The 13,657-nt window shown below is 44.2% G+C and overlaps 1 protein-coding gene across 1 annotated transcript in view; it reads right to left on the minus strand.

The window, feature by feature from the left end:
- Nucleotides 1-663: 663 nt before the first annotated feature.
- Nucleotides 664-13,657, minus strand: part of LOC308666854 (cytosolic phospholipase A2 epsilon-like) — a gene marked incomplete at both ends in the record, with an annotated part of 29,193 nt that continues 16,199 nt past the window's right edge. The window contains 6 exons of the mRNA XM_081325831.1: nt 664-887; nt 2,793-2,979; nt 3,295-3,530; nt 10,877-11,074; nt 12,173-12,280; nt 12,693-12,830. Of these exons, the coding sequence (XP_081181957.1) occupies nt 664-887; nt 2,793-2,979; nt 3,295-3,530; nt 10,877-11,074; nt 12,173-12,280; nt 12,693-12,830 (1,091 nt within the window). The remainder of the gene's footprint in view (nt 888-2,792; nt 2,980-3,294; nt 3,531-10,876; nt 11,075-12,172; nt 12,281-12,692; nt 12,831-13,657) is intronic.

Raw genomic sequence — 13,657 nt, forward strand, 5'->3', positions numbered from 1 at the left:
TATTTCTGGTGGTAGATATTTTGGGCAAGATGGCCCCTCCCTCATAATGATTCTAGCCTATCTTGGGCAAGGATGGAAATAAAAAATATCAGAAATTCACAGCTGGAGTTTGGGTGCTGAAGAGTTGCAAAATCATTATTTTGGTTTTAAAATATATGTTTGATTTGCAAGTGTATCTTATCCATACACACATATCTGATATATAAATACATATCTTCACTTAGTACAGTCATCTTTAAATTTATAAAGTAAGTCCCAAACTTGAAATTCAGAATCCTTTGCCCTTTAATGACTGTACTTCAATAAAGCTTATAACATGCTGGACTATAATTTAAATTTTTATTCTAGTTCCATTTTGTAAAAAAAGTTGTGAATACATAATCTCTGAGCACTATCTCTCAATATATCTGTTCATATTTGCATATGAACAAAGATAAAGCACTTTTGAAGGGGGAGGACATGCCAAATAAATGTATTGATCACATCAAATGGATTGAATTAATTTCAGTAAGCTCTCCTTCAACTCAGACAGCTCTAAATTCTGTTCCAAACTGATTTTTTTCCAAATCTGATGCCTATCCTATTTCCCATGTGTTTATTACTGGCCAGTAGCACAAATGAATTAAACCTGTTTAGAAAATATGGGGGAAGCACTGGAAAGGATTAAAAAGAGGAACGGAAATTCTGCTGCTTTTTTCTTTCAATTGCTGTCCGTAAAGCCTGAAGAATCATATGTTCATTGTTCAGAATATTATATTGGGTTAAATTTATCAGCTTATTGAAGTTCTCCTCTGAGTATTGCAGCATGCCAGTAGCGTATGGAGAAAAAATAGTGCTAGTAACATCAGCATAGCCATCATCCATCTCACTTGGACTGCGTTCCACACCTGCAGAAACAAAAAGAAGGAAGGACAATAGCAAACAGATTTAAAACATAGTAGTAATCTAAAATTGTCCCTTTTATGAAGCATTGAAAATAAGTTCTGCAGAAAGGAATGTTACATCTAACTCATATTTGCATCAACATATAATACAAGCTTCATTGGTAAGAATGGTAAAGGAGGAGGAGAATGGAGCATCTGTCTTTGTTCCTAAATTGTTCCATGCTGGTGAGAAAGAAAGGATGCCTATGGTAGATAACATGAAATTATCTTAGTTGAAATCATCATAATTATATTTTATCTCTTTTATTTTATCAGTACTAATAACACAGGAATTTAACCTCAAGATTATTGAGATGTGAGAGAAAGCTATTTAGGTTAAATCTAACATTAATGTTTTATTGTCATCCATGTACAGTCTTATTACAGATGACTTGCAGAAACAGAAAGAGGAGAGGGTGATAGCAAATAGATTTAATACATGGTAGTAATCTAAAATGGTTCATTTTATGAAGCATTGAAAATACGTTCAGAAGAAAGGAATTCTGCATCTAATTCATGTTCTCTGGAATACTAGGCCTAATGTTATTAAGTTTTAGAGTTTGCTAAAAACTCATCCTATTGTCTTTTTCCAGTAAGAAATTTTCTCTAGTATTGATCTTTATTTTCATTTTATATTTGAACATAGATCTTTTTAACATTTATATTTAATTGTATTTTACTAATCTAGGTGAAATGTTAATATACCAGGGCAATTTGGAAATAAACCTCCATTTGGTTATCAATGATAGACACTCGCAGATCCAGAATTTTTATTATACACATTAAAAAAAATTACAACATTACATTACTTTTTGACATAATCGCCATTCAAATTGTGGCACTTGTCATAACATCTTATAAGGTTTGAAATTGTCGAAATGGTCGAACCACGCTCAGTGAACCTCACTAGCAATACTCCTTTGGCATCCCAGAATACTGCAGCATAACCTTTCTGGCAGTCAATGTTTGCCAAGCTTTTTTGGGTTTCTTTGGTAAGTGCGTATGACACCAAACCATTGATTGCTGTTTGCTTTCAGGATTCATGTATGACAACCAGGTCTCATTGCCAGTCACAATTCTCCTTCCTTGGCATAATGCATGAGAAAGTCCAAAGCAGAATCCATTTGGTGTGTTTTATGCTCTTCAGAAAGGAATTTTGGTACCCAACAAGCACAAAACTTGTGTTATCCCAAATTTTCTGTCTCTACCTCATACAAAATAGTCAGAGAAATTTGGGGAAAGTGTAAAGAAAGTGCAGATATCATGAACCGACGTTTTTGTCAATTTCATGCATGAGTTCATCACTGACTAGAGATGGGCGACCACTTCTTGCCTCATTGTGCATGTGAGTTCATCCATCTTTAAACATGCGACACCATTGACATACGACACCTTCACTCATCATGTTTGATCCACAAACATTAAACAGTTTGCACTGAATCGCAGCTTTCAAAAGGTTTTCACACACAGAAACTGTATTACTGCACACACTTCACATTTGGCAGGAATTTCTATGGCAGGGTTCATTTTCAATTGATCTAACGGACAAGTCAACTGCAACACAACCTTTTCCTTTCACTCCTCACTGCCTACTGAACTACTGCACACAGCGCCATAGAACAGGCATCGCTATCTCTGCCTATTTCTCGCACATGCTCAAACGGAGGTTTATTTCTGAATTGCCCTTGTATATTGCTAGTCCATGTATGATATGCCAAACGCTTAATAAATACATTCATTTTATACCATTGTTTAAAATTTTCTGTCAATTCCTTTAGGGTGCACATACTGTACATGAGAAACATATATACAAAATAAGATCAGCAAGTAGGAAAATAAAGAGGTCCCCAAGTAACCTTTGTAACTTACCAGGTGACTTGTATTTTTGGAAGGTGTCACACACCAATGGAAAATAAAGCAATATTGGAGCCTTTGGACTCTCTGCATCATCAAAGAGATAACATTCCTTGAAATGCTTCCGGTCTTCTTCTGTCAGAACTGCCTTAGGGAATGGGATGCCCTGCTCATGATAGTACCTTGTGCTTAAGTCCAGTGGCTAAAGCATTAAACACAAGAGTAATCAAGACCCAAGAGATATAAATACATCTTTGATTGCACAAAGGCTAGACACTCTGAAGAAACTATAGACAGGCATCTGTCAGGAATACCATAGGCACATCATATCTGGCAGAAATACAGAACACAGAATAACAGAGTTGGAAGGGTCTTTGGAAGTCTTCCTAGAACTACTGTTTTATGAGAGGCGGAGAGAAGGACTTTCAAATAATCTTCAAATAATCTTGTCATAACATTTAAAAGTGAAACCTGAATGAAGAGGCCAGTGGCTAAAGAGAATAAAGAAATTTCTCACCAATGCCTGTGATCCTCCACTGTAATTTAAATGTATAATAATGTCCACTTGTCTTTCTGGCCTTAAAAGAGGTGGGCAGCTGGTGTTGATAAAGAAAGCTGTGTCTACAAGCTCTAAATATTCTTCAAAGTCAGTCAGGTGATTGGGGTTACAATCCAGTATAGTATCTGAAAGACAAAATGCATATTTACAATACCCAACATTTAAAAGTGATCTTTGGCTCTCTTGGCCTGTTTTTTTTAATCATTCTTGACTACTCTGTTAGCCATGCTGTTAGGGATTCTAACTGCCATCAAATTGCCTGCAACATCAATCACATAATTGGGGTGCAATTCTGTCCAATTTGGTGCAACCAGATATTTAAAGAACTGTTTTGTTAAAACCTAGATGTGCCCCTAATGAAGATTTGAGACTACAAACCAGTCTATTCAGAATTAAAGTTAGAGGTCAGCTAGACATTTTATTTACTTGGATAAAAATAAAGATAAACAGGCTACAGCTGGATTATTTTCATCACTTGAGTATTAAAATGTAAAGAGGTAAAACAGCATAATAAGTAGTCTGCACTATATAGCTTCTTGTTCAAGCATCAAGCTTCTTGTTCAAGCATGCCTCCTTAAGTAACACCAGCTGCCTGCAATTAGTGCAGGTTCGCATCCCACCAGGCTCAAGGTTGACTCAGCCTTCCATCCTTCCCAGGTAGGTAAAATGAGGACCCAGATTGTTGGGGGCAATAAGCTGACTTTGTAATAATGCCGCTTGGGGGGGGGGTGTGAAAGCCCTAATAAGCAGGCATATACATAGAATGAAGGCTACTGCTAAGCTTGTAAGCCGCCCTGAGTCTTCGGAGAAGGGCGGGATATAAATGGAATTAAAATAAATAAAATAAATAAATCTATTTATCTTAGAATTTGAAACAGCTAAATATATTATCAAGGAGATAATTTCAGATATAGAATTTCAGGAAAAACAAATTTTTGAAATTTTAGAAATTTATCAAACTCTCATTTCTCATTTCTCTTCAGATCATATAGATCTTTGTAAACTCAAGGAGGTCCAGAAAAACTTCCTCTTGTGGGCATATGGTCCAGTCAAAGTCCAGACTTCAACCCAATTGAAATGCTCTGGCAGGACCTTAAGACAGCTGTGCATAAACAAATGCCCTCAAACCTCAATGAACTGAAGCAATGCTATAAAGAAGAAAGGGCCAAAATTCCTCCACAATGATTACCTCCAGTTATTGCTATTAGAGTGGTTCTATAAGTTGTTGAATTTAGTTATTCACACATGGCTCCTCCATTTTGGCATTCTTTGTGTAAAATAAGTGATGACATAGTATAATATGTCCTATGTTGTTGTTCATCTGAGATTGTATTGACCTAATTTTAAGAACTACTAAGGATGAGATTATTTTTCTATGTCCTGATACATAAAACCATAGAACTCAAAGAGGGTGTGCTTTCTTTTTGGCATGGCTGCATAACAGCCCAATCCCTCAATTGTTGTACCATGTGAAAAGGGCAAGATTGAGTCAATTTTACATGGCAATTTTACTGCAACTCTCAACGAAGATAAACCAGTCTTTACTTTAAAATTGCTGAATGACTGAGATAACCCTAGATAATCAAACATACTCAATATATAGTATCAAAGTTGGGGGGGAGGCAGACAGGGGAAGACACCTAAAAGTTATTCCAGTCTTATACCTCCCTATCAGGATTGGTTTAAAATGTTTTTGATAATTTTAGAGTTAAAACTTTTAAGTGTAAGTAATATTGTTAATATAGTAGTTGATATTACTTCAAACTTTATATTGCTGGCATTATTTGTTATGCATTCATGTGTTTCTTGACCAGGTTTTTGAAATTTTGAATTTAGTATCAAGAATTATGGATTTTTCACATATGGGAATTGGCTAAAAGAATGATCACTTAACTCTTGAAAGAGAATTTATAACTGATTTCCAGCAATAGATTATTCATATTCTTATTGGTCAACATACGACTTAAGATTTTTCCAGTGGGGAAAAAAGAAAGCAAGAGAAAAAGGGGGGGGGAATAAAAACCAAAGAATACTGTCAAACAATATAGTTGTTGTGACTCAGGGCCAGCCTGTGGGTCCGACAGCCGGCTCCAATGTATCGGATGACTCAGATGAGGGGGAGGAGGGAAACGAACCGGCTGATGACGGTTTGGAGGCTTTGCAGAGCCCTCAGCCGGGGACCTCTTCTCAGCTGCGTGAGCCCGAGAGTGCGGAGGAAGATGACCCACAGCTGGCCCTGTTCAAGGACGCCCGACGCAGGAGGCAGTTGAGCAGGAACAAACAAAGAAAGGCTGCGGGACTCCTCGGGAGGAGGCACAGGGAGACCACGCCCTGAGCTCTCTATAAAAGGAGTGTTTGGGGAGGGGCTGGTTGCTGAAAGCAACTTTTCCGCTTGAGAAGACAAGCTCTAGTGTTTTTGTTAACTGCGTAATAAATCTTGGCAGATGCCTTTTAGCCTTGGACGCTCTCCAGTCTCTTCTTTCTGAATAGGGGTTTGCCTTATTACAAGGCCAGAAGAGGGCTGGTTCAGAACAGTTTGCTTTCAGCCACCCACCCCTTATTACTACGATGGAGCAGCTTCTTGCCGAGAATGCCCAGCTCACCCAGCAACTCACTTTGCTGGCAGCTCAGGTGGCTCAACTGCAAGCTCAGGTACATGCTGCACCCCCACCCAGGAGGAAATGTCAGATAGCTATGCCGGATAAATTTGCTGGTAAGCCAGAACTGTTTCCTGCCTTCCTGGGACAATGCCAGCTTTTTATCAGCGTGAGAGCAGCTGATTTCCCCACTGACCGAGATAAGGTGGGATTCGTGTTGAGCCTTCTGTCGGGAGATGCAGCTCGTTGGGGCACGCCTCTGTTGGCACAGCCTAGCCCTTTGTTGGATAACTTTGGGGGGTTTTGTGACCATATGCGCCTCATGTACGAGGACCCGATTAAGGCGCAGACTGCCACCCGACGCCTGAAAGCTTTGAGGCAGGGTCAGCGCCCTCTACAGGCCTATATCAGCGATTTCCGGCTGCTTAGCCAGGATTCCGCCTGGAATGAGGCTGCGCTCGTGGATGCCTTTCAGGATGGCTTGTCAGAGGAGATGTTGGATGAGCTGGCCCGCGTGGACATTCCCTCAGATCTGAATGGGCTGATCCATCTTTGTCTGCGGATCGATGCCCGGCTGCAGCAGCGAAAGAGTCGCCGTGCCACCCCACAGACCCCTGCCGCCCCTGTTGTGCGTGAGCCCCCAGTCCAGAGGGAGGAGCCAATGGAGCTGGGTGCCGCCAGGTCCCGTCTATCGGTGACGGAAATGGACAGACGACGATCGGAGGGGTTGTGTTTTTACTGTGGGGACCCTGGACATTTGGCTGCTTCTTGTCCAAAGAAGCGTCAGCGGGCATCAGTGACCAAGCCGGCCCCGAGAAAGTCCCCTGCTTTGCTGTCGGGAAACGGCCCGAGCCCGATCTAGACGGTGTGATAGATCGGACGACCCACCACGACCACGCCGAGCGACGCCATTCCGATGGTGCCTGTGAACCTCCACGGCATTTGATTTTGGAGGCACAACTGATCCTTCCTGGCAAGCCAGAGGGGATTCCGGTCCATGCCTTAATTGACTCTGGGGCTACCACTAACTTTATGGACTCGGCCTTCGTGGCCAAATGGGCTGTTCCTCAGTGTCCGGTGGATCCGCCCATGCTAGTGGAGACTATTGATGGTCGAGTGCTCCTGTCCGGGCCTATTACGGCCGCCACGCAACCAGTGAGTATGGCTATCAGTACCCATGTGGAGGCCATTCAGTTCTACATCACTTCGGATCTGCACTTCCCCGTGGTCCTGGGACTGGCGTGGCTCCGGGCGCATGATCCACAGATCTATTGGTCTCAGAACTTGGTCACCTTCCCAAGTTTGCAGTGCGTGGACCACACCCGCCATAACTGTGCCGGCCAGGTGGAGGGCTCCTCAGGAGTTTCTTTGCCTCCCGAACTGTCCGACTTTGCTGATGTGTTCAGCGAGTCAGAGGCGGACCAATTACCCCCGCACAGGCCCTATGACTGTTCCATTGAACTAGTTCCTGATGCGCCTCTCCCAGTGGGGCGTTTGTATTCCATGTCGGAGCCCGAGTTGGCTGCATTGCGGGACTTCTTGACAAAGAATTTGGCTCGTGGTTTCATCCGGCCCTCGTCCTCGCCAGTGTCTGCGCCCGTGCTCTTCGTCAAAAAGAAGTCGGGCGAGTTACGGCTCTGCTGTGACTACCGGAAACTCAACGCCATCACGGTGCGTAACCGCTACCCGCTGCCCCTCATCCCCGAGCTCTTGGACCGACTCCGGGAGGCTAAGATCTTCACGAAACTGGACCTGCGTGGAGCTTACAACCTCGTCAGGGTTCGGCCGGGTCATGAGTGGAAGACGGCGTTTGGTACTCGCTATGGACATTTCGAGTACACGGTGATGCCGTTTGGCCTGACCAACGCCCCCGCTGTGTTTCAGCATTTTATGAACGACATCTTTCGAGATCTGTTGGACCAGTTTGTCGTGATTTACCTGGACGACATCCTGATTTACTCCCCGTCGCGTGAAGCGCATCATCAGCATCTCCGTCAGGTCCTGCAGCGCCTCCGGAAACATCGGCTGTTTGCCAAGTTGGAGAAGTGCCAGTTTTACCAGGTGACCATCGATTTCTTGGGTCACCGCATTTCTCCTGAGGGCATCGCCATGGAACCGAGTAAAGTTGAGTCGTTGCAGAGTTGGCAACCCCCACGTCGCGTGAAGGATGTTCAGCGACTTCTTGGATTTGCCAACTACTATCGAACATTCATTCCTGGCTTTGCTGCCTTGACAGCCCCCCTTACCCGGCTCCTGCAGAAGAAGACTCGGTTCCAGTGGAACGCCCCCGAACAACAGGCGTTCCAAGCTTTGAAGGACGCCTTCATGAAGGAGCCCATCTTGAAGCATCCTGACCCGCAACGGCCGTTTGTCGTGGAGGCGGACGCCTCCGACATTGCCATTGGGGCCGTGTTACTCCAGGCAACGACGCCCAGCGGTACCCTTTTCCCTTGCGCGTATCACTCTCGGAAATTGAACCCCTCGGAGCGCAACTATACCATCTGGGAGAAGGAGCTGCTGGCCATTAAGGCGGCGTTCGAGGCTTGGAGGCATCATCTGGAGGGGGCGCGGCATCAAATCGAGGTCCGGACGGACCACAAGAATCTGGAAAGCCTGCAGACCGCTCGGAATTTGAACCAACGCCAGATCCGGTGGTCCCTCTTCTTTGCGAGGTTTGACTTCCGGGTGCGGTACATACCAAGCGGGCACAACCAGAGAGCGGATGCTCTGTCCAGGAAGCCCGAGTACACCCGAGTGGAAGACAAGCTTCCGCCCAGGACAGTGATCCCCGTCGAGTCTTTTGCTGCGGTGCGGGAGCCGGTGGATATACGGGCTCGGATCCGGGAGGCGCAGCAGCAGGAGGCGTGGGTGGCTCAGCGGAAGGAAGAGGTGGGGCCAGATTCGCCTTGGTCGGTCACGGATGGACTCCTGTATTATCGTGACCGGCTCTATGTTCCAGGAGGGCCACTCAGGGGACTCGTCCTCAGCCAATGTCATGATAACCCGGCTGCGGGGCATTTTGGCCTGTTCAAGACTCTGAACCTGGTCTCCCGTACCTTCTGGTGGCCCCGAGTCCGACACGATGTCCAGTCTTATGTCACCTCCTGCGTCCCATGCAGGCAGGCCAAGTCAGCGACAGGGGCCCCGCCTGGTTTACTGCAGCCTTTGCCAACGCCCAAGAGACCCTGGGGGGCTGTGTCCATGGACTTTCTGATGGATCTACCCCCATCCTCCGGCTTCACGACAGTGTTTGTGGTGGTGGACATGTTGACCAAGATGGCGCACTTCATCCCCTGTCGCGGCTTACCGTCAGCTCGCGCCACTAGTCGCATGTTCATCCAACAGGTGTTCCGGCTGCACGGCCTTCCCGATAGGGTCGTCTCCGATAGGGGGGCCCAGTTTACAGCCCGCTTCTGGCAGGAGTTGATGCGGGCGTTGGACATTAAGGTTTGCCTCTCGTCCGCGCATCATCCTCAGACCGACGGGGGTACCGAGAAGGTCATCGGCATCTTAGAGCAGTATCTGCGCTGCTATGTTAACCTGCAGCAGGACAATTGGGTGGACTATTTGGCCATAGCCGAGTTTGCCTTTAACAACTCGCAGCACACCTCCACGCAGATGACACCGTTCTTGGCCAACGTGGGTTATCACCCCAGGTTTTTCCCCCTTTCTCCCGTGGACTCACCGGAGCCGGCAGCGAACGAATTCATGGCGGAATTACAGGCGATCCATCGGTTGGTGCGACGGCAGCTGGAGAAGGCCAAGGCCGACTACAAGAGGTTCGCCGATCGGTCGAGAAGGGATACGCCTCCATTATCGGTGGGGGATCGGGTCTGGCTGTCCACCAGGAACCTACCATCCACTCGGCCGGCGAGGAAGCTGGACCACCGTTACCTTGGACCGTTCCCAGTCGAGGCCATCATCAACCCGGTCGCCTATCGTTTAACTCTGCCACGTTCCCTGCGCGTGCACCCCGTCTTCCATCGGTCCTTGTTGGTCCCCGAACAACCGGCTTGTCCACTTCGCCAAGCGGAACCTCCCCCATCAGGACCTGGTGATGGCGACAGCACCCCCGAGTACGAGGTCGCCAGCATCAGGGATTCCCGCTGGCTGAAAGGTCGCTTCCAGTACCTGATCGAGTGGAAAGGGTACGGGCCGGAGGACTTCACATGGGAAGACGCGACCGCCGTTCATGCCCCTGCGTTGGTGACTGCTTTTCACGAACAGTTCCCATCCCGACCGCATCCAGATCGGCAGACCCGGGGGAAGGGCCCTGCGGTGCGGGATAGTGTTGTGACTCAGGGCCAGCCTGTGGGTCCGACAGCCGGCTCCGATGTATCGGATGACTCAGATGAGGGGGAGGAGGGAAACGAACCGGCTGATGACGGTTTGGAGGCTTTGCAGAGCCCTCAGCCGGGGACCTCTTCTCAGCTGCGTGAGCCCGAGAGTGCGGAGGAAGATGACCCACAGCTGGCCCTGTTCAAGGACGCCCGACGCAGGAGGCAGTCGAGCAGGAACAAACAAAGAAAGGCTGCGGGACTCCTCGGGAGGAGGCACAGGGAGACCACGCCCTGAGCTCTCTATAAAAGGAGTGTTTGGGGAGGGGCTGGTTGCTGAAAGCAACTTTTCCGCTTGAGAAGACAAGCTCTAGTGTTTTTGTTAACTGCGTAATAAATCTTGGCAGATGCCTTTTAGCCTTGGACGCTCTCCAGTCTCTTCTTTCTGAATAGGGGTTTGCCTTATTACAAGGCCAGAAGAGGGCTGGTTCAGAACAATAGTCACACTTTTTTAAATTATTCCACTTTTATTTTATTTTTTTGCACAGGTCTGTTTTCTACAGTTTCCCGGTCTATATATTATTGTTGTGGTGGTGCAGAATCATGAGAAATATGAACAGAATGAGAAAGATAAAGAGAGAAGATAAAGCAATTTGTCTACATTACCTTTCCACATAGAAAACCTGTTGTTCTCCAAGTATTTATTATTCAGTTGTAGACCTTTCAAAAAATTGGAAAAGCATGCAACAACTGGACGCAGGGTTACAACATCTCTAATCACATCTGACACAGAACCATCAGGGATGAAGAGTCGTGTCGGCTGCACATATGGTCTCTTAGGTAACCGAGGGGGAGTATCTTCTTCTGTAAAACAGAGAAAGCTTTATTTAGATTCATCATTCAAATAGCCCATTCAGAGAGGCAAGGCATTTGGGGAGAGAGACGTTCCCCGAGGATGGGGGCTCCAGCAGGAGTCCAAAAGCATGGAAGATAAAACCTCTGGTCCCGGTGACTGACCCAGATTGGATCCTGAAACAATCGGTTGTATTCTTGAAAGGGCCAAAACAAGACAATTTAAGAGGTTATCTGCAGGTTGCTAAGATAAATTGTCAGATAAAATTGAATGTTACTTAAAATGGCAAATTCGGTAACTGCCATTTTACCAAATTTTGATCTTGTAGGAAAATAGTAAATTTCACAATATTCTTACATTTTCTCCTTTGGATGGGCCTTCTAGTATACCAACCATAGAGTCTCTTAACCCTAGTCCAATATTTTAGCACACTGCTGCCACGTCTGTATTACATTTCCCAGGCAAGAGGTATAGAAGTTCAGGCTCTGGCTGGAATTGGCCTTTAATAAATGTCCCATGGATCACATTCCTCAAAGTTCTGCACTAGCCCAGTAAAAAATTACATTATAGTTCTTTTTTAATTGGAAACATGGAACTCAGTCCATCTAGAGAAGAGTTCTCCAGTGGTCAACATTGAACCCCAAGAATTGATAGGTTTATCCAAAGGGTCAATAAATATTTGGGGTTTATACAGGAGTCAATAAATAATGGAATGTTGATTTAATTCAATTAATCTTTGGTGGTATCTGTCCCTAGTCCTGAAGATGAGGTGCCTACCAGCAAGGCAATGTTAACCAGAGTCAGCTATCAATGAGAGTGGCCTTGAATTGTTAGTAGTAGTTAAAGTAGATTAATTAAAGTGTTTTCTATAATAAAAGTTTGGGAGTTGATAAACAATTTGAGTCAATGAATTGAAGAGTTTGAGGATCCTGATCTAAAATTATTTTGAATACATTGCTTGCTTTAAATTATGACTGGTTTTCTCTTGATTTTAAAAATAATGGGGGTAGTAGTTATGTTTTGTTATGTATTGTATATGTTTTTAATGTACTGTATGTGCCTATCACTCAAGGGCAAATTAATCAAAAGAGAAATAACAGTCTACTGACCTATTTCATACATTCTAGGTTTTGTCCACCTATGCCAGAAATCTTCTGAACAGTCTGCTAAATATAAGGCATCAAGAAGATTCTGGGAATAGATATTACTCCACATGCCTGGGAAACAAAGAATATTTAGCAAGAACTTAGTAGACCTTTCAGTACATGCTATTCCCATTACCTATGATGGAAATCATAGCAAAAAGAATAGAATCTATTCATATGCCTTTTTTTCTATAGTATATGTTTCCATACTAGAGAGAGGGTTTTTTAATATTTGTTGGCCTGGACCTCCTGCTAGAGGTTTCAAAACCATCTCCCCTTAAAACGTATATAGATATTAGCTATTAAGAGTTATAGTAGCTACTGTAGGAGGTTTTGTGCTGCTTTCCACCACTCAGTAATTAATATAATAAAAAACTACATAAGCAATTTGTGTTAATATGTATATTGAAAATGTATTAAAATTGGATACATAGTACATTCTTGCCATATGAAAGTCAAGAATCTAATTGTTTAGCTAAATTACCTTGCATAAAACAAAGCCGAGATTCTGGAATCTTCTTCATCAAGTGACCCATGTAGAACTCACTTCCAAAATCCTCTGCATTAATAAATGCTCCGTATTTCAAGAAGCCCACTTCATAGGGTGTGAATTCCACCCATTCTGCAGATATAGCACAAATAAACAGAGACACAAACACAGAGAGCCACATATGTATATACAAACTAATAATCAGCAATCTTAAAAATTTGGTTATGTATACTGTAGGTGAAAATTACAGTTATATAACATGAGATCACACAGGTACAATTCCTTTTCAGCCTATGACTGCTGATAATTTGAAAAAAAAGTCAGTTCAGTGAGAAATAAACAATCACAAAAGTATATTCATACATACAGAATGTACTTGTTCCCCTCTCTAGCCTGGATTCTAAACCAGATTTCCATGAAGCAGAGGTCTGTACAAAATTCAGCCCAAGACTTTACCATTATTTTATACCATGTACTGGTGAAACTCGAAAAATTAGAATATCGTGCAAAAGTTCATTTATTTCAGTAATGCAACTTAAAAGGGGAAACTAATATATATGAGATAGACTCATTACATGCAAAGCAAGATAGTTCAAGCCATGATTTGTCATAATTGTGATGATATGGCGTACAGCTCATGAAAACCCCAAATCCACAATCTCAGAAAATTAGAATATTGTAAAAAGGTGCAATATTCTAGGCTCAAAGTGTCCCACTCTAATCAGCTAATCAGCTAATTAAGCCATAACACCTGCAAAGGGTTCCTGAGGCAGTAATTGCTGCAAAAGGGGCCCAAACCAAGTACTGAGTACATATGCATGCTTATACTTTTCAGAGGTCCAATATTGTGCTATGTACACTCCTTGTTTTATTGATTGCATGTAATCTAATTTTCTGAGATTGTGGATTTGGGGTTTTCATGAGCTGTATGCCATAATCATCACAATTATGACAAATCA

This window comes from Vipera berus (assembly GCF_964194415.1).
Source record: "Vipera berus genome assembly, chromosome: 1".
Classification (NCBI taxonomy): domain Eukaryota; kingdom Metazoa; phylum Chordata; class Lepidosauria; order Squamata; family Viperidae; genus Vipera; species Vipera berus.